This window comes from Tetrao urogallus, assembly GCF_951394365.1.
Source record: "Tetrao urogallus genome assembly, chromosome: 6".
Classification (NCBI taxonomy): Eukaryota; Metazoa; Chordata; class Aves; order Galliformes; family Phasianidae; genus Tetrao; species Tetrao urogallus.
In genome coordinates this window covers 16,584,021-16,604,964 of record NC_136819.1, presented here as the reverse complement: position 1 = coordinate 16,604,964, position 20,944 = coordinate 16,584,021, and the positions used below count along the sequence as shown (strand labels likewise).

Sequence of the window (20,944 nt, the reverse complement as noted above, 5' to 3'; positions counted from 1 at the left end):
AGGAATTTACCAAATAAAACCTCCATACACATGAGGCCTCAGGCTTCTGATTGATGAATTGAGACAGCTCACCTGAGGATGGCTGCCAGGTATTTCTGTCCCCAAATGCCATCCTCAAAACATCTCTCTCTTCCAGCAGCCAGGACAGGCCAACTGCTCACGAAGAAGCAGAAGCAGGAGCTGAGCTGCCACAGAGCACAGGCCGACGTATGAATGTAAATTGCCGCTCATTTTGGTTTTCCTTAACAGGTCAGGCTGTAATTTGTGGCAGTTCAAACTGTGTGGTGAGGCAGCTATTGACAAACAATTAGAGAAAGGGCAGATACTAAAGCAGCCATCTATACAGCCAGCTGGAGAATCAGACCGAGAAATTCATCCAGCCAAATACTCATTAGTAGGTCAGGTCATTTTTCAGTGAAATCGGTTCTCAGATTTGGCACAGCTACAGTAGCTTCAAGTATGCAAAGGACATCTCGACACATCTCCAGAAGAACAGAAATGAACAAAAAGGGCTAGACAGAAATGGGCCCCAGTACAGCTGTCTTAGCATCAACCTCCTAGGAAAAAAACAATCCACGTTTCCTAAACTGAAATTTTCTCTTAGAATTTCAAACCATAAAGTAGAATTTTCTTTCTCCTCCACAACAGCCTTGTAACACCATTGAGTTCACTGGAACGCCTTCAGCAGATTCTAGACATAAATTATTAAAACAAACAAATGCAAGCTCAGTACAGGAATCATCTTACTCCAGTGATATCTTCCAGATCCATTCAAAACCAGTAACAGGTTGCTCGGTGAACTTCTGTTACTCTCCTTGCTCTGGTTGCTTAACAGTATGCAGCTCCTTCTTAGAAAATGAAGGATCTGTTCAGAGCAGTCCAAAATCTGGCTGCTGAATGAAGAAAATCCCAGTCATCCAAAGGTGACTCTGGGCTATATGTATATATATATATATATATATATATATATATATATATATATATATATATGTGTGTGTGTGTGTCTGTGTGTGTCTGTGTATATATATATATATATATACACACATACATACACACACACACACATTGCTCTGAAAGTAATGCCTCCTATTTAGTGTCTGTTACAGTTTTTGTGGAAATAAGAGCACAATAACACTATCTGATAGAGAAAATTCTCTGGTACAAAATACCAGATTTTTGAAAATATACGGTGGGTGTGGTAGGACAGTCCAGCCAAGACAGTCAACATACTCAATAGTCTTCAAACTGGTATGGGGCCTGGTGCTTTCATGTTGCAAGAGAAAAGTCTCCTGTTCCGGCCTGACTCTGGAGCCTTCAGCTTAGCCAGTTTCACAACATAGTGGTCAGAGTTGCTGGTTTGTTCAGGTTTCAGGAAATCCAGAAGGATCCCCCTTGTGTACCCCAGATGACTGAGCACATTACTCTGCTGCTGAGGGCTGCGTCTTGAACTTCTTCTTCAATCGAAACTGCACAAGTTGGCACTCCATGGACCACTGTTTTGACTCATAGTGGTGAAATCACATTTTGTGAATAATCATTATGGTGAGTAATGATGCAATCCAGGAAACTATCTTTGGCCTTATATTGGTTCAACAGGTCCTGACAAACTTGCATTGGTATTCTTTCTGTTCCAGTGTTGCCACCATCATTTACTATGCACTGGAGCTGATATTCAGCTCCATAAACAGCTCCTTGGTTGCTATCTGATGATTCACACGGATGAGCTGATTGAGACACTCTCAATTTTATGGTGTGACAGCTGTGCACGGCCATCCAGAACGCACTTTGTCTTTCATGTCAGTGTCGCCACTGCTGAAATGCACCACTCAACACTGTGCTCAACTCCACTGTTTGGTCTAAATAAATGTTCAGCAAAGCACTAATGAACGTTAATGGTGTCACTTTTTCTCACATGGATGAATTCAACGCCATATCTTTGCTTCATTCACACCATCACATCCGACACCATTTTGTCAGACTGCCCCTCCACTACCATCTGTCACACAGCAACAAAATGTAATGGAATACTGGCAGGAAGGTTCAGCCTCTACTGCCACACCACCAACATCCACCTCCGATGTAGTGGGTTAACATCATAAAATAGCAGGCATTACTTTTGGAGCAGTCCTCATAATTTGGTTATGTCAGTATCACGTTTACTCATATACTTTAATGTGCAAATGCAGACCAAACAGGATAAGAAAACTAGAAATCCCATGATAGTTATTTAAAAGCAAAATGAAACAGACAAAACTAGCTAAGTTCCATTAAATAACAAGGACGAAAAAAAAAACCTGAATTACCAACCAGCAAAATCCTTATCCTCAATTTCTGTTATAAAAAAAAAATTTTTAAAAATGCCTGCAGCTTGCCTTGAAGCTTAATGTGATCAGATGATGAGTAATAATAATAAAGTCTGTAGGCCAAAGGGCTCTCATGGCTTTTCTAATGTATCAAAAGAGCTCCAGTTCCAAACTGTCTCCCCTCTGCCCCTCAAACCTATTGCCCTATTTCACAGATGATGCCTTCTCATGGGGCACATCCTTAGCTACACAGACTGCTGGACAATATCTACACACTTGCCTTCACACATAATTTGCCACAGAAGAGATATATCCCTACTTTTTAGCTAATTAACAGGTAATGAGCTCAATCGTTGAAAGTTCTAAAACAATACAACATAATCAAAGTAGCAGAAGTTCTAAGAAAGGCTAGCAGCATGAAGATACACTTGGACAAAATGTAGACCTGTCTTTACACAGGCAGCATACTCTCAAAGCACTCCTCTCCCATCTTGACTTCAACACAGAAGAGATCATTATTACCCTGTCATCACCTCATCCTGATTGTAGGATGTCCTTGCAATCTCATAAGTACTATAAAGCTGATCTTCCTAGAGAACTTTTCAAGATATATTAAGTCTCCGTGGTCATCAAGCACCTACTGATCGATGGTTTCACGCACCTCACATGTTCTCAAGTGCCCTTTGGTTCATCTCATGAGTAGAACAGCAAAAAGCAGTTCCTGACTTCAGCTATAGCTTCCTGCCCTTTTCCAATAGGTTCCTCACTCTTTTGGCAAGCAGCAGTTGCTGAACTGCCAGGAATTCCATCAAGTCAACACCATTCTGGGGATCACTTAACACATCAGGACTAAACTAGAAGTTACGACATCATTATAAGAGATGAGCTGTTCCTGCAGAAAGGGGTGGGAATCCCTGGTCTATGCAAGTCTATTTAAAATCCCACTGCTGCCAGATCAAGCAGTTCCTTCCCTGGTTACTATCCTTGCTTCTGACATTAGCACCCTATAAGGAGGAATTCTTATTATTAATTCTTATAATTATTCTTATAATTCTTTCAAGGCTCATTATGAAACTTCCCCAGAGAGAGCACCACTACTTTCCACCAGCCAAGACATGCCTTGGACCCAACAACTAGCTAGCACAGTCCTTTTCAGCCCTCCTCCCCCACCATAGCACCATCGAAGCTTGTTTTGACTTTTTTTGGTCACTGCAAAGCACAACACAGCATTCGACATGAAGCATTAATGAGGCCATAAAATGACACGTTTTGAATGAATGCTGGGTGGGATTTTCAAGAACGTACAGTGTCAAACTGCCTTTTTTAACCTCCTCTATTTTGCAACAATGACAAAGGCAGTTCAGACCAAATTAAGTACGTGCAGTCTCTGGATAAGACATGCTACACTGAGAGTCAGCTGAAGACAGGTATTTTCTGGACAAGTTATAAATCCTGGGAAGAAGTCCAGTTATTATGGAAAGAATGACATGAGTTAAGCTAGAGAGGCACCGCAAATTCAACTGGAAGAGTAAGATAAAAGCTAGTTTGCAGACATGTCAGCAAAGGGCTGAGAAACAAGTTCCCCAGTCTTCAGGCATCATAAGGAAGCAACTTGCTCAAAAATGTAGTCAAGCAGCATGGAAAAACAACCAACGCAGAGAGGCTTAATACTACCACTACTGCAGTCATGTGAACAACTGTGCCAAGGGAAAGAGGTAGGAGGAAGAAGAGACAGCAAGAGTAGCATGAATCTCACACCAGAAGCAGCTAAAAGTATGTAACAATTCAATAGGAAAAAGTTTTAAATTAGAAAATTAATAATCAGGATCTGTTTTTAGTATAAATGTATATACATACATATATACATACATATGCTCATTCATAGTTCAAACAGCACAGGATACAAATTTCAGGGTAAGGAAAAGAAAACAAACCCACTTTCTTGATCCTGATGCGATCAGGTGGCAGCCTGGCTTCAAACCTATATTTGAAATAGCTCAGGGATCAAGAACACCAGAGCCTACACAAACTACTGAAATCTGCTTGTTTCAGCTGGGTAAACTGGAGCAAGATCCATGCGGAAAAGGCAGTAGAGAAATCAAGTATTTTAGAGTGCCCATTAGCAACAGTTACATCTCACACTTTGCATCTTCAAAACGCCATTAGGACAGAACAAAATCATGCAAACATCAGATAGCTCTGATGACCCTGGGAAGGGACAGGGCGCAGGATGTACAGAAGAACAAGACAAGAAACTCAGTGTGGCTTCTCAGAGGAAAGTCAGGCTTCACTGTCACAGGCCACGCACTACTGCAGTTGTTCACTGGATATGTTAGAACCACAGAATGGCCCGGGTTGGAAGGGACCTCAACGACCACGAATCTCCAACCCCCCTGACACAAGCAGGGCCACCAACCTCCCCATTTAATACTAGACCAGGCTGCCCAGGGCCCCATCCAATCTGGCCTTGAACACCTCCAGAGACGGGGCATCCACAGCCTCTCTGGGCAGCCTGTTCCAGCACCTCACCACTCTCACAGTAAAGAACTTCCCCCTGACATCCAACCTAAATCTTCTCTCTCTCAACTTAAAACCATTTCCCCTTATCCTGCTGGTATCTACCCTTTCAAAGAGTTGATGCCCCTCCTGTTTGTAGGCTCCCTTTAGGTACTGAAAGGCTGCAGTGAGGTCACCCCACAGCCTTCTTTTCTCCAGGCTGAACAAGCCCAGCTCACTCAGCCTATCTTCGTAGGGGAGACGATTCAGGCCTTTGATCATCTTTGTGACTCTCCTCTGGACCCTCTCCAACAGCTCTGTCTTTCTTGTACTGGGGGCTCTACAATTGGACGCAGTACTCCAGATGGGGCCTCACAAGAGCAGAGTAGAGAGGGACAATCACTTCCCTGTCCCTGCTGGAGACCCCTCTTCTGATGGAGCCCAAGATCCCATTTGCTTTCCGAGCTGCAAGGGCACATTGCTGGCTCGTGTTAAGCTTTTCATCCATCAAGACCCCCAGGTCCTTCTCTGCAGGGCTGCTCTCAAGGACCACTCCTTCCAGTCTGTATAGGACTTTAAAGGATGCCTGGGATTCCTCCGGCCCAAGTGCAAAATCTTGCACTTTGCTGTGTTGAACCTCATCAGGTACACCTGGGCCCACCTTTCAAACCTGTTGAGGTCCCTCTGAACGGCATCCCTCCCTTCCACCATGATGGAAGAAATATGAATTATTATATTAATATATTTCTTAGGAAGAAATATGAATTAACCTGACAGTAAGAGGGTTTAAACTTGTTAAACTAATTCAGGAGCCGGGAGTGCTAAGTGATGCATTATTTCTGCTTTAAAAATGCACTCAATAGTCCACATTTCTTCTGGACCTTAGCAGAAACCAAGCCCTTCAAAGAAGTTCCAGACACCATTGTTTCATGGACATGATGATATTTGGACAATATTCTTGTTTTTCAAATATGTATGCTTTTTTCTCTTTTTTTGGCATCTAACACATTAACAAACTCCCCTGTTTTCATTTGTCTGTAAAAAAAAAAAAGAATGAATAATAAAAAAAAAAATTAGCCCAGAAAAGGTTTCAGAAACATTCACTAGGCTACGTAGAAGATGTCAGTCTGGCACTGTCCATGCTATTAAAAAGCTCTCTGTTCTGAATGCCTGTTGAAAACAGACATGCAGAATAATACTGCAGAGCCATACACATGCACTTGAGTAGTTCTGGGTGTTTTTCAGCTGGGCCGTTTGAAGGCTGGACAGCAAAGGGAGTTTATGTGTTAAGAGCAGGTTACACAGTTTTAAACACCCCTGGGGTGTGGGCGCATCATAACAGCTGTAAGGAGCAAAGAGGACCAAAACCACTAGCTTGTATCTTTGTGCACATTAGACTGACTGTACTTTCAGGGATACGATTTGGCATCCTACGAGTTTAGTATCTCACCTGGGTTGCAACAAGTCCATACAAGCATAACAACACTGAGGCTATAAAAGCAAACGAAAACATCAATTCCTAAAGAGATAATATAAAATGCCATGGTGAGCAAAAATCACTGCTAAGCAACCAACAATTCAATATTCCTAAAAATAAAAACCAAACCATACTTGAGAAGCACAGAACAAAAAAAGCAACCCTGGGACAAATTCCCTGGGTTTCTTTATTCACTTATTGAGGGAAGCTTAAGTGTCATTTATTTCTTAACCCTTACTAGGTTTTATCCTTTGACACCACATTTTCAAGCCGAAAAGTGCAGGGTTGGTGGAGAAGAAATCAATATCCAACAATAACTTCGCAACAGTTCCGCCAATTCTGACCCTAAGCTGAACACCAAAGAAACTAGCAGGAACCAAGCAAAGCAAAAGCCAAAGCATCATCAGTGAGAAGACAAATACATCCTTCCTTTTGTACACACAACCACTAACAGACTATCAAATCCATAATTCAGTAGCCAAAAGTGCTAGAATAAATAGAGCCATAAAATCCAATTATTTCTCTATTAGTAACAGAACAGTAACTGCAAGCTACACTACAGAGCTTTCTAGTAAGACAATTAAACAAATGCACTTTAACTGCAGTCAGCAAGTCACTGGATTTTGGCACATACTTAATTACCGCAATGAATTGGGCTTAAATGATGTTTCAGTAACAACAGAAGAATGAGACTGAAAGCCACCTTGCAAAATAAACAGATTATAAAGCTGGTGAACTGCACCCCAGTGGCCTTAATTTTAAAATTCCAGGTGCAAGAGCAAAAACAGGATGAAGACCATATTTCCCTTCAGCTTTAAAGCCGCAGGTCATTTCTTATTTCCTGGTACTTGGTCATCATTTTGGAAAAGATTAGAAATCATGGCCATGCCCTCAACAAGCAGCCAATCAGCGACCTGAAGCTATCATGGCCATAATAAAAAGAAGTCACACGGGCTGAACATTTTTTCCACCTTCCCAAAGGCAGTATGGTTGCCAAATCTTATATAACCTGCTTACACAAAAGGGGCCAGTGGTACAGATGATGTAAATCAGTTCAGACTTCTCCAATTTCAAAGTTTCCAAACTTACACAAGCCCAGGGCAAAAAACGGGAGTTCACAGGAAATTGCTATGAAGTTTAGAATCCGGCACATTTCAAACTTACTTCCCCCATCCTACTGCTTAAGCTACAAAAACTGTACAGCTAAACGAAACAGTGCCAATCATTTACAGAACGAAAAAGAAGGGCTGCCTTGCATAGTAAATAACTTGCAAGCTACCTACTCAAGTTGCCTCTTTTTTCTCCCCAAGCAACATGCTTTGCCATCTAGATGATCTTCACAAGAAAGCATTTTAAAATTTTATTTAAAAGCTGTATTAAAGATTAAAAGATGTTCCTCCTTCAGCCCACGAATACGCAGGCAACAATCACAACTAATCACACCATGTATAGATATATATACACACACACACAAATATATACATACTATCTAGCTTAGAATGAAGACAAAACATAGCAGCCTATCAATTGATTGTTGCTCCAATATCACCGCAATGAGCTGCCTGCAAGGAAGAGCACATCATTCCATATGCTTACCTATACAAAAAGGAGTAAGGCATCATCGTCGTTTCTCAAACATAAGCAAGCATTTATTCAATGTGGCTTCAACAGCCTACTAAGAAGTCAAGTTACATGACACTACGAAGTCAAGGAATGCTTGGGGAGATGGTGCAAGTAATTTAGAACCCCCAAGAAGACTTCCAAGTACGTTGCGCTGGAGGAAGGCAGCAGTAGGGAGATGCATACAGCACTGCTCAGGATTTAAGGAAGAGAATTTGTAACTTAGAATGCAGAATTACTGCAAGTCACTCTGATATTTATGGGAGAAAGAAACTGCGCTTGCAAAATTTCCTAGGAAAAAGAGAGGCAGAAGGGAACTGGAGGGAAAGCCCTTTTCCCCTATGAAAGAATGCTTGTATACGTTTTGGCATACATTCATACGTCGAAATTCTACAGAAAATAGTAAAACTACTATTAGCCAAAACAAGCCCTTATAGCTACTTCTCATGGTCAGCAGAAAACACAAGGAAGGTACAGGGAACGATGTAATACATTTTCTTTCCAAACATTTCTGAGAAGACATATATATGTACTGGCTTCATGGAGGGCAGAGGTCAAACAGATGTCCTGAACACAAGTAACCCAACTGCACAAAGAAAACGTTGGTTGCTCTCCTACCCACAGACATTGTACCTAACATGTACCCTATATGCTTGACTCAAACTAATACATTTTGTTTATTTCAGTATATTGATTGATGCCTCAACTCAACATTTGGGAAAACTCAAATGACAGCCAATGATTTGTTCAACTGCACGCTTGCAATTTCAAACACAATGAAACACATGTAACCCTGTTTAAGTTGACATTCAACACATTCCATGATTCCCTGCGGATTTAAAAACTGCTTCCATCAAGACTTCTGATCAAACTTCAGCTTCTCCCATCTCTTTGGCCTCAGAGCCAAAGCAAGACCACATTCCCAATCACTTCAAAATACACACCAACATATACTGGCACTGAGACAACTAAAGCCAGCCTCCTGCTGCATTCTATCAGCATCCTTCTGTTCCCTTAACAAATGGTGTAGAAGTTAAAAGGGTAAGAATACCATTATTTCCAAACTACCTAAGAAGGCATCCAAGGTATCCAATGCATCCAAGACAAAGAAATCTCACTGCCAGGGCTCAGCTCTTTTTTTCAGGATGTGAAGAATCACAGAACTTGTAATGATGGGTGCTAATCAGGGAGAGAGCTCAGTGGGCTTATTAAGAAAGTCTACACATCTCCACCTCTTCCCCACAGAATCTCAGCTGCAAAGGAGGAAAAAAACTATTTTATTCTGCCAGGCAGCTCTGTTCTGTTGCACGAATAATGCAAATGATCTTTGAACCACTTACATCCTTCAGTCGTAACTATGAGCAGAAGAAGGGAAATATAAATAAAATAAAAGGACAAAACACTTATGGAGAGGCTGTCACTATCGAGAGCATCCATCTGAAAATTAGAGTGAATTCACAATTGCCCCAAGAACCTTGAGTTTCTCGTGCATGAGACTATCTGCAGATATTTGGTGCACATAACATACGAACAGCTTTCCTGCTTCCAGAAAATGCAGCCACACCAAGCGACTGGACACAACTTATAATCAGTGTTATGGTTGAGTACTTCTCTTTTATTACAGGAAAACAACTGTGCTACTTGGATAGGCAGGAACAGACAATCTGGATCACCATCCATGGTTCCAGCACAGCCTGTGGTCAGGTAATATTCAAGTGGTAAGTGCACACCAAATGACTAAGTCATAATCTTCTGTATTTATTGCAAAAAGGGACTGTTTTGCATATGTATCTGTAGCTTGCACACATGGTGGCAGTAGGGGGGGCTCTCCATTTGTGCATACATGGAAGGGGGAAAAAAGGGTAGCAAAGACCCTTTCTCCAACTGACTTGGAGATCCCCTTATCACATTGGTCATACAGGCATGTCTTGCAATGGGTGGTAGAACTGTTCTGCATCCTCTTTGGCAAGCACTTTTTGGTTCCCTAATTCCAGCTGCAAACTACACACGCAAATTATGTTCCTTCTTCATCACTAAGCAGCACCAGCAGTTGAGACACTGAACAGTTCTGGAGATTTTCCACAGGACGTTCTAGACTGCAAACTAAGCACACTATTTCCTTCCTTCTTTGCCACTAAGCAATGCATCTATGGTTGAAATACTGAAACATGCTTAACGGCTTTTCCACAGGACTTTAACATCAGATTTTCACCAGCACTGTGAAGAGTAGAGATCCAAAGATGGTATAAAATAGCCTCACTGCTTGTCCTATAAGAAAGAAGTTCTAAGAATGCTCTCAGTGATTGTTTGGAGGTAGGTGCTGGATGAAGGGCATCTCCACTTTAAATTACACTCTAATTAGTACTGCTGCCTCATTTGAAATTCTTTTTGTGTAATATCACCTATTCCAAGTAAGAAGAGCTTTAACAGAGCCAATGCTGCATATTTTCTTCTCATCTACTAAGCTTTCCCCCAGTTCTCCAGAAGAAAATGCTAATGGCCAAAATTACACCTATGGAAATTCTTCCAGACTGCAAGCAAATACCTAGCAACTTTAAGACTGTATCAATCAGTTTAAGAATCCTAGTTTAACTTTCATTAGATTTCATGATCTGGAAAAAAAAGACAAGCTAACTCAAGCACTCCAATCTGTTCTCTTCTGGTTTAGCCCTAATTCTCACTCTTCTGTCAGCTGCAATAACTGCATTAGCTATCTGATTACACAAGCCTATTAACAAAATGACAAATGAGAATGTATTAGCAGTTCTCTTTCTTTCTATCACCCACTTCCCTACCCCAGAAAATACCTGTAAACAAGGAACAATTGTTTCTAGGAGAGTTCAAGCTCAGAGTCTGCTGTGCCTAAATCAAATGTCATGACCACTACTTCATGGATGCACTTATAAAATACTTCAGAACTACAACATGAAATTAGTTGTAAAATCAATTTAAATTCAAATTTGTTATTCCTCAAATGTACGTCACGCATGACTTGTTACTTTTTTACTATATTAATCTAATGGGCACAGTTATTTGGGTAAAGCTGCCCTTAATTTAATATGACCCTCATTAAATTAAGCAATTCTGGAATTTGTCGTTTTAACAGCTCCATGGAGGCTGATTTTAATAGACCATAACAGAGAAAAATTGGTTAATTATAAAGGATACATGTATCTTCATTTTCACAGGCTATTTAAGGCTTACATTGCTTTGAAGCATTGGATTGATACATAAATCAAACAGGATAAACATTAAAAATGTCTGCCACAAGTTAAAGCCAATGAAGTTGTTTCATACCAAGCTGCTGCTCCCAGTGGGGAAAAAAAAATCCTTGCAGACTGAATTAACTGCTCAGGAAAGCAGCACCAGCAAGTCAAGAAATTTATCTGTGCAAAAATCAGAACTGTCATTCTCTCCTCATCTGAAGTAATTATGATCAAAACCAGAGCGCTGCAAGGTGACTCTCTCACCTGCAGACATCTACCATTTTGGCAAATCAGTTTTGTTCCTGATGTGTTACGCCATTCCACAGCGACCGTTCACACTTGCACGCTTTCCCTGGAGGATTAAATTCAAAGTAATTAGAAACAGACAAGTCCTCCAGGGAAGAAAGAGGTTTTTGCAGGACCTATGGAAGGGTAAAACCGAGGTATGGTGACGCCCAGCACACACCAGGCAGCTAATGTGAGGCAACTTCATGTGCTGACACTGGATACTTAATCTTTCAGTGTGGTTCCTGAAACCAAATACTGAACAGTGAGCTGAATGCAGTACAACTCCAGGGCAGTGGGAAGCAAGCCTGAAACAACGTCTTCTATTGTTACACACACTGGACTTTGTGTATGTTGAAGAAATACTGCACATCTGTTCTGTGCAGAGTATTGCCCTTCAAAGTCATGTAAAATTAACCACTCCTGTATCCCCCTCTCTTTCCAATCACAAAGATTAGATTTACAGAAGTAAAACTTCACCGACAGCACTGATGACTGTTATAAAGGCTCTTCATTACACTGTACCAGACACACTTTCTTTCACCATTGTTTTTATTCAGTTTTTACTAAGAACAGTACTCTTGCATTTAACCTAGTTTAGGAGTAATATGCTACCAGAAATCCCAAATTAATCCCATCAGTTTTTCAAAGCAGTCAAAGATCACCTAATAAGGCATGAAATGCATCACCGTGACTAATATGTAAGCTACCTTAAAGAAAACAATCAAAAGGTAAAGAACTGGATCCACTTACAAAATGTCAGCCAGGCACTACAGAATCATACAATATCCTGAGTTGGAAGGATCACCGAGTTCAACCCCAGGCTCCACAAAGGACCACCCAAAAGTCAAACTCCATGTATGAATGCGTTGTCCAAATGCTCCTTGAACTCTGGCAGCCTGGGGCCATGACCACGGCCCTGGGAAGTCTGTTCCATGCCCACTGCCCTCTGGTGAAGAACTGAGATTACAGATGACCATACTGGCTGCCAGGGCACACTGCTGGCTCACATAAAACTTGCCATCAAGCAGAATCCAAGATCCCCTCCTGTGGGGCTCCTCTCCAGCTTCATGTCCCCTAGTTTGTATCTATAGCCAAGGCTGCCCCATCCCAAGGGCAAAATCCAGCACTTGCTCTCGTTAAACATCACGCGATTGGCAATTGCCCAGCCCTCCAATTTGTCAAGACCTCCCTGCAAGGCCTCTCTACCCTCAAGGGAGTCAACAATCCCTCCTAATTTAGTATCCTTCACAAACCTACTTTATATACTTTCAAATATATTACCAAAGTCATTGATGAAAACGCTGAAAAGAACAGTCCCTGAAATGGAGCCCTGTGGAACCCCACCAGTGACTGGCTGCCAGCCTTGTGTTTACACATCATTTACAACAGCCATTTGTGCCCAAACCATCGGCCAACTGTTCACACGCTGCACTCCACTTTTGTCTGTGTTGAACATTTTGTCCAGAAGGATATTGTGAGAAACAGTAAACTATAGTAAACTTTGCTAAAAATCTGAGAAGACTGTATCAACTGGCTTCCCTTAGGCAACTAAGTGGGTCATAAAAGGAGATTAAGTTTGTTAAACAGGGCCTTCCCCCTCATGAACCTGGACAGGCTGTGATCAATGACTGCACTTTCAGATGTTTTTCAGTAAGCAAACTTTTCAGAACAATGTTTTCCCTAATTTTGCCAGGCACCAAAGTGACACTGACAGGACTATTATTACCAAAGTCTTCTTTCTTGCCCAGCTCAAAAACTAGGACAACATTTGACAGTTTCCAGTTTATTGAGACCTCTCCAGATTCCAAAGACTGTTGAAAAATAATCGAGAGACATCTCACAATGACATCAGCCAACTCTTTCAGTACCCTGGCACGAATCCCATCACGCTCCATAGACTTGTACGCATCCAGCTGGAACAGCAAGTCCCACACAAGTTCAGGGTTTCTATCACCTATGTGGTATCCCCAACTAATGGCTGACAAGCTGAAGTCACCCATAAGGACAAGGGCATTTGATCTGGAGGTATCTCTGAATTCTTTAGAGAATAATTCATCAGCATCACCATCCCAACTGGGTGGCCTAAACTCAAGCAATAGGTTTACAATAAATTTGTTGACCCTTGTAGGTCAATTCTTCCCTTTTCTCCTTTCACCTGAAGGCAAGAGTAGCAGAAGCGAAGTGAGGATTTAAGAGGATAAGATCCCCCTTGAAAGTCCTGCAATCCAACATAGTCACTCCACTTTTCCTCTTACTGATTATAACTTCTCTTTCTACCAGTTACCTGGGAAATACAAGCAGTTCCAGCACTTGGCCTGTCAACAGCACTAAGGATTTTATTTCTCTGGGTACACATACTTTCACTCAGTACCTGTGCATCTTTCATATATTAATCATAAATGTATCCATAATTCCTTCCATGCATCTGGAAAGCACTATGCAGGGATCATTGCAAAAATAAACTCTCAGAGTTCCAGTCTGCAGTACAGCAGTTGCTAATACAGTGATCACACTGCTTAGTTTCAGTTTTCACTTCTCACACACCTGAAGAAGGTGGTTCCTCCAGAAAATGCCCATCTCCCAAGGCAGTGATTTCCATTTTGCCAATATACAATAATATCACTCTATATTTGTGGTTTATCCTTAGCCCTTGTATTAACTCATCCTCTTACAAAGAGGATGGGCTTGATGAAAATGTCAGCTGATGTTAGATTTTCTTAAAGATAAAAAACCTAACCACACGTACCGAAGATGAGGAAGATAAAGAAACTTCTTAAAAAAAGTACAAATGACAGTAGATTGAAAACAAATAGCCTCGCTTGTGAGCTTTGCTGCTCCTCCACCATATACAGTATGATTTCTTTGAGCAGCAGGGGACACTTGCAGTGCTAGCATAGCAGACTTCCAAACATCACTGCAATTAATATGGGGCACAAAGTGAACAACATCAGCACTATTCGTGCACACAGTAGCAAACAGCACATGTGCAGAAATGGGGGTAGTGAAAAGAGCAAAGCTATAAAGAAACACCAGTACTTTCAAGAGCACTACGAGCACCTGGTCAGCCACAGTGACCCATCCAGCCTGTTCTCTTATTACATCCCAACCTGGCTGTCTTAGAGCATAAGGAGCCCCTGACATTACCTGGGTTCTTTCAGTTGCCAGAGTAAACATAATTGTTCAAAAATCACCACTTAAAAATATCCTTGTTTCATTCACCAGAGCATAGCTAGAGAGAATTTCTATTTTGACTCATAGAGATATACACACCTTGCTGATTAGACACATTAGACATCCCATATCAAATGAAAATTAACTTACCAGACAAGACAACCGAGGGAATAACAATAAAAAAGGCTTGAAAAATTAATTGCTTTTCAGAAGTGTAATGAATACGCTAGGCAATCATACCAAATGAGTATTTGACTTGGCACCTAAGAGCAGCTATATTTTTCTTTTTGGCTCTGGGCTGTCATTTCTTGCCACAAAATATTTAAGTTTAAACATATGTTCAGTTATAGATCTTGAGAAAAATACCTTGGGAAAATGTAAACTAAAACAAAAGACCGTGTTCCTTTCCCAGAACTAAAAAACCAACATAAATCACCACCATATCCATTTAAGCATTTAAGTCAAATTAATATTTACCCATGAGCTGGATCCAAAGCTATTGCCCTGGGCTGATCAAGGTCTTGCCAGAAGAGGACTTTTCTAGATGTTCCATTGAGATTAGCGACTTCTATCCTATTGGTTTCTGAATCTGTCCAGTAAAGTTTTTTCCCAATCCAATCACATGCCAGGCCATCCGGGGAAACCAGACCAGAAATGATGACATTCTGCACCACATTCCCAGTTTGGTTAATATAAGTTTGCTTGATGGCTTCTTCACTCACATCTGTCCAGAAAACGATGCCTTGCGAATACTGGAAGTCAACCGCAGCAGCATCCTCTAAACCACTGACCACCACAGTGGACTCCAGCTTTGTGCCTCCAGCATCCACGAGTCGAACATCCCGACGGTTGGCAAAAAGCAGGAAGGGAGACGCTACAGAAGAAAAAACAAAAACATATCAGTATTATTGGCATCTACAGATGTTAGAGTGCCGAGTATAAGTACACCAACAGGCCAGGCACTACAGCAGAAGCAGCAAGGAAGAGAAAAATGCATAACACCGATAACCTATTGCTTCTATTCATCAGAAAAAGAAGTAGAAGACAGGGATGAGCAGACCCCATTTCTTACCCACAACAGGGCCTTCAGACAGAGGCCCTTTGACAATTCAGGACAGACTAATTTAGAACTCATTCTTATTAGCAGGTGAGTTGAGCATTTAAGTAAGTAGAGACCAACAGGCAAGGTATTTCCAGTGTTAATATTGACATCTTGTCTATACAGAAAAACAAAAACAAACCCAAAACTCTTTGCTGCTGTACACACACTCCCCAATTAAACTGCGAGTGCCCCAAATCACGTGGCATAGGTTCTCCTCAGATAATTCACGACCAAGGTTTAGAACAAATTCTTCATGTTTTAAAGCTTCTCACAATGTTGGAAAGACACACAGAAGACAAGTCCTGATGCCTTTTTAGTAGCAGGTTGGAAGCTAGCCGTTCTAGGTACCACAAACTGAAATGCTTGTACCAAGTGCCTACCAAGCCTCTCCCACCCCACAGAGTATTACAAAACTCTAAGAAAGGGAGAACAAAAGCGACGGGGAGTGAGGTAAAGGGTAGATTTTGGCAAGGGCAGGATTCAATCCCACTATGTCACTAATCCCAATTATGTCACTGTGCCAGGCATGGCTGCATACACCAGCAGCTGTTTAGGAGAATGCCAGCACTCAGAAAAAGCCACTAGCTGCTGGAAGGAATGGAGCTCCCTCAGCCTCTCTGCAGATGGCTGAAGCCTGGTAGGGATTGTATGCCACGAAATTTCTATTTGCCCTTGTTGTTTTTTTCACCCTGAACTCCAGTACCCTTCCCCACTCCGCCCCAATTCTTCTACATCAAACAGTAGTGGCTGGAGGCCTCCATCAGCTGACTGCTTACTCTTGATTCAAGTGTCATCATTTTAACCAATGCTCCTGCTTCCAGTGTACATCCAGCAGAGTTGCATAAGCTTGCCACTCACACAGAGCAGCAATGGCAGACACGTTATTTCATCTTCTGTGGCTTCAAGCCTGTGACATAAATACCTCTGGTTTCAAATTCACATTACTGAATCTAATAGATGAGGATTAGCTCTTGATATTGTCTTTCAGATTTAGATCCTCCCGTCCTTTAAAAAGAAGGCACTTCAACAAGCTCTGAGTCGCATGTCTGTGATGCAGGCAGCCCATCACACACGACTGCTTTTCCCATAAACTCTGGTTCCACGTGCACTGGAGAATACATGCCACTGCACAGGCCTGAGTGAAGCACATCCGTGACAGCAGTTCATGTATTTACGTGCAGGCCAAGGGCCTCAGTTAGAACCTGCAACTCAACATCAAATGAAATTAAAAACATGCATAAAAACTCAGCCTTTTATTAATGTTCTGCATGGCCTTTCCCCCCCCCCAAGCCAGGAAAGAGGTGGCTTTACTTTTCTGTTTTGGAGGAAGTCTATACTGATGAAAGTAATTAGGAAAATTTAAATCAGCTGCTGGTTTTGGTGAGAGTCTTGGATAGCAAAGACACGGGCAATTGTTAACACGAATGTTTCAATGAGAATGCCTCTTTTTTTTTTTTTCCCCTCCTTACAGCATTTGTAACTCAGAAGTTTACATAGCTTGAAGATCATTATTTGTTAAGAAACAAAGTTCTGGTAACATTCCCATCTCATTTCCTAACTTGCCACGTCCTTCCCTCTGCCATTTTTAAAAGCGCCAGTGATATGAAAACCCAACAGGTTAGTAGTTATTGAAACCAGAAGAAAAAACATTTAGAATGCAAAATGCTTGGTTTCCTCTCTGCAACTCATTGTTTCCCCAAAGCTATGTCTATTTTAAGTGGCACTATACCAAACCATCTGAACACTTGGAAAGTTTGATGTTAGCACGCTCTGTTTAAGTCACAAGTTCTTTGGGGCAAAGAATTTTTCATTTGTGCATAATTGCCTTACCAAGCTTGTCCCATATCCAGCCAAAGACTAAATGCATAAGAAGTCTACAGACAAGACATATATTGTCCCCACAACGTTTTAAGGAATACGAAGGGACAAGTTGTCATGTAGACATTTTGACACCAAAGCCATTATAAACACTGCTACAATGGAAAAAGCAACCTGAAACATCAAGTCCAATAAACAGCAGAGGAACTCAACAGCTTCTTAACTAAAGATCAGACATGAACAATGTCTAATCCAATCAGTATCAATATTATCCCAGTTCCCCATCACTTTCAAGAAATTTCTTCCCCACTGATGCACACAGCAGGACAACAGCATACAGATAACACATTAACTACTGTGCTGACTGCCACTTCTGTGCTTTGGAGTTGTCCTGATTGAAGAACGGATGCATTGTGTTCCCTATGAACGCCCAGCAGGGAAACTGTACTGACCTGCTTGCAATTGTGTTAAGATTTTACTGCATTTGCACACTGATGTAAACTGATCGATTACTGAAAGATGCACAGAGTTCATCCTTTCTGAGAACAAATGAGAATTTCATTTCCTTCAGGGAAGAATAAACAAATACATTTGACAGATTTTGCCAGTTATATTCACTTCTCCACTCCTTCTCACTATCCTGTTTTATTCTGACCACATTTTGCAAATCTCATCACACAGTCCTATTAGAGTACTGCTGGCATGGAGACAAAAAATATAAAATATATAAAAAATAAAAGCAGTGATTTAAAAAAAAAAAAAAAAAAAAAAAAGGAACACTGCTTACACTGCTTGTTGCTTGTAATGCTGCTGCTGAAGAAACAGAAGCTCTCCCAGCTTGACAAACCACAGGTCATCTTGACCAAAGTCAGAAGACAGGCTAAATGTGTTTCCACAGCCTTGCATTTCTTGCCTTAGGTAAGAACTCTGAGTCAGCTGCAGGTGACAGCTCACTAGCAGGCAAAGGCAGCTTTCTTAACTCTACATCAGCATCAAGCAAATACAATCTCTGAAATAACAAAAGTTCACAGAATTTTGCAAACTTCCAACTTTCTCAGAGACCAAGCAGTAAATCTGCAAGGGGCAACCAAAGTAGACAGGATTCAAGAAAGACAGGTAAGACAATTATTTTTATACATATTATCAGTCCCTTACAGCCAAGGGCTGGGCTCCTTTGGGTAGCCAAACACACTGACTTTTCTGCTCAGAGATGGGGGACAGAGAGGAATTTGCTCCATACCTCAGCTCAGGCCTCTAATATGCTAGCAAGTGCTTCAGAGCAGTTTGTTTCATAGAATAACGAACTCAACAGCTTAACAATTCCAAAGATACACTCATTCTCAGTATTATTCTAGCCTTTTTTTTTCCAGACATTAGAATGAGAAACCAAAGAAAGCTCAAAAAACAACCCAAAGTGACCAAACACTTAATTTGCTATGCCATCACCAAACCACCTACCACCCTGTAGATTCAAGATCATCCCACCAACACATGGCGAACAATAATTTTCAGTTCCACCTGTGCGTAGAACAGAAGGTTCATCTCCAGGAGTGTGAAAACCAACCTCGACTCATCCTGTCTTACTAATACACATGAGTTCCTGAAGGACTCGAAGATTCCCCCATGATAGGGGGGCTGGAACTAGGTGGCCTTGAGGTCCCCTTCAACCCAAACCATTCTATGATTTCATCTTCATAAGTCTGCTGTAAAACTCTCAACAGAGCAAACTGGAAAGCCAGTTAATAACAATTTCTGTTCTTACTACTGTCTCCAACTTCTTCACCCCATAAACTCAGTCATGTTTATTCTGTTGAACCACCAATGCATTTCTACAGAAGTCTGAGTGGAAGCAGTAATTTATAAACATTGACACCACAGGCTGTATACAAAATCCATATGTGGTCAGCTCATTTTGCATCCCACTCCAGGCTCTTTGAAACCTGTTTTTACTAAGGGACAGTGGGGAAAGGGAGAGACATGATGAGGACTCCAAAGACTAACAACTTTGATTAGCGCTGACCTTCAAATGAACTCATCTGTGTTAAACAACAAGACGCAAGAAACCTTGCTTGAGAAATTATTTCACGGCTAGCAAGTCCCAAGGGTCTCAAAGGAATGCTGAGTTCTACGTTCTATTTTCATCAGCAATGCTCCTGACAACTGCAAATTGCCTGAAAAAGGAAACCAACTTCTATTTTGAAAAGAGAAAAAGAATAAACATTACAATGATGAACGTGAAGGACAAGCTGTTTACATGCAGCCTATTACCACCCAAATGAAAAGGCAAAATTTTTACGTAGATGGCAAAAAAAAAAAGTTGTCTCTCTTTCAGTAAATCTAGAACAGTTCATATTTTGCCATAATAGGCAATATTTAAAACTTCCATACATAGTTGCAGCTCATAATCCTCTGATAAAGCAAAAAGAGAACCTGAAGTCCCATGAAATATCAAACAAAATGTACACAGATAACAACCTATACTGCTACTGTTTATGTACAGATTTGTAGCAATTCTACAATCACACAATAGCTGCAGAACATCATTCTAGAAAGATACTATACTCAACAAACATCGTTTTGCTAGTGATCTGCTAATTGGAAAACACACCCTTGCGTTTATGACAGAGCTATTTACATGCAAGAATATTGCACAAAAGGGTGAAAATACAGCTTCCCATCAGTTCATTAACCAGTCTGAAAACAGTCCTCAGCAGCCTGAATAGGGATCAAGCCTGGGCTCAATTTCCAGCTTTGCTACAGGTCTTCTGAATGCTCTTGGCAAACCTCCTGTCCTCTGTGTTAGGTGGATTTAACTATGGAATCAGAATAGTTTTTACCTGCACCAGAAAAGATGTCCAGTGCATACAAAAAAACAAAGGAATTATGGTCCTACTATACAATTCATTTGGTTGATCACTATACACATGTGAGTTTTAGCAGTCTATAACAGCCCCCTTACTTATATCCTTATCTTACTAAGTGATAGGACAAAGGGGAATGGCTTTAAACTAAAATACTGAAAACTTAGGCTAGATGTTAGCAGGCAAGAGGGCAGTGAGGCCTTGGCACAGCTGCCCAGAAGGGTTGTGGATGCCTCATTCCTGGAGGTGCACAAGGCTGGGCTGGATGGGTCCATGGGCAGCCCAATCTGGTGGGGGGCAGCCCAGCCCAGGGCAGTGGAACTGGGTGGGCTTTAAAGTCCCCTCCAACCCAAGCCATTGTACAAGTCTGTGAAAAAAACTGGCAATTGCACTTCAATTGTGACCTTCAGAAATAGCTGTGGTTCAGTAATAGTTCTGAAAACCAGTTTGACATTCATTTACGTATTAAGACAAAGATGATCATTAAGAATTGACAGCAAAGTACATCAACAGTTTGCTGCAAAGCTCCAGTAGTTCTATTAGGACAGGCTGAGGCTATCCAGTTTTAAACAGTCATATTTATATCGTTGTTTTGTACTTGT

General features: G+C 41.3%; 1 protein-coding gene across 3 annotated transcripts in view; it reads right to left on the bottom strand.

The window, feature by feature from the left end:
- Positions 1–20,944, bottom strand: part of LRP5 (LDL receptor related protein 5) — a gene marked incomplete at both ends in the record, with an annotated part of 167,511 nt that overhangs the window by 82,423 nt on the left and 64,144 nt on the right. For 2 of the 3 annotated variants that reach the window (XM_079537674.1, XM_079537675.1), the window contains one exon: positions 15,039–15,435. In XM_079537674.1, the coding sequence (XP_079393800.1) occupies positions 15,039–15,435 (397 nt within the window). Of the gene's footprint in view, positions 1–15,038; positions 15,436–20,944 lie in introns of those variants that run through there. The other variant, XM_079537676.1, reaches the window with a different exon arrangement.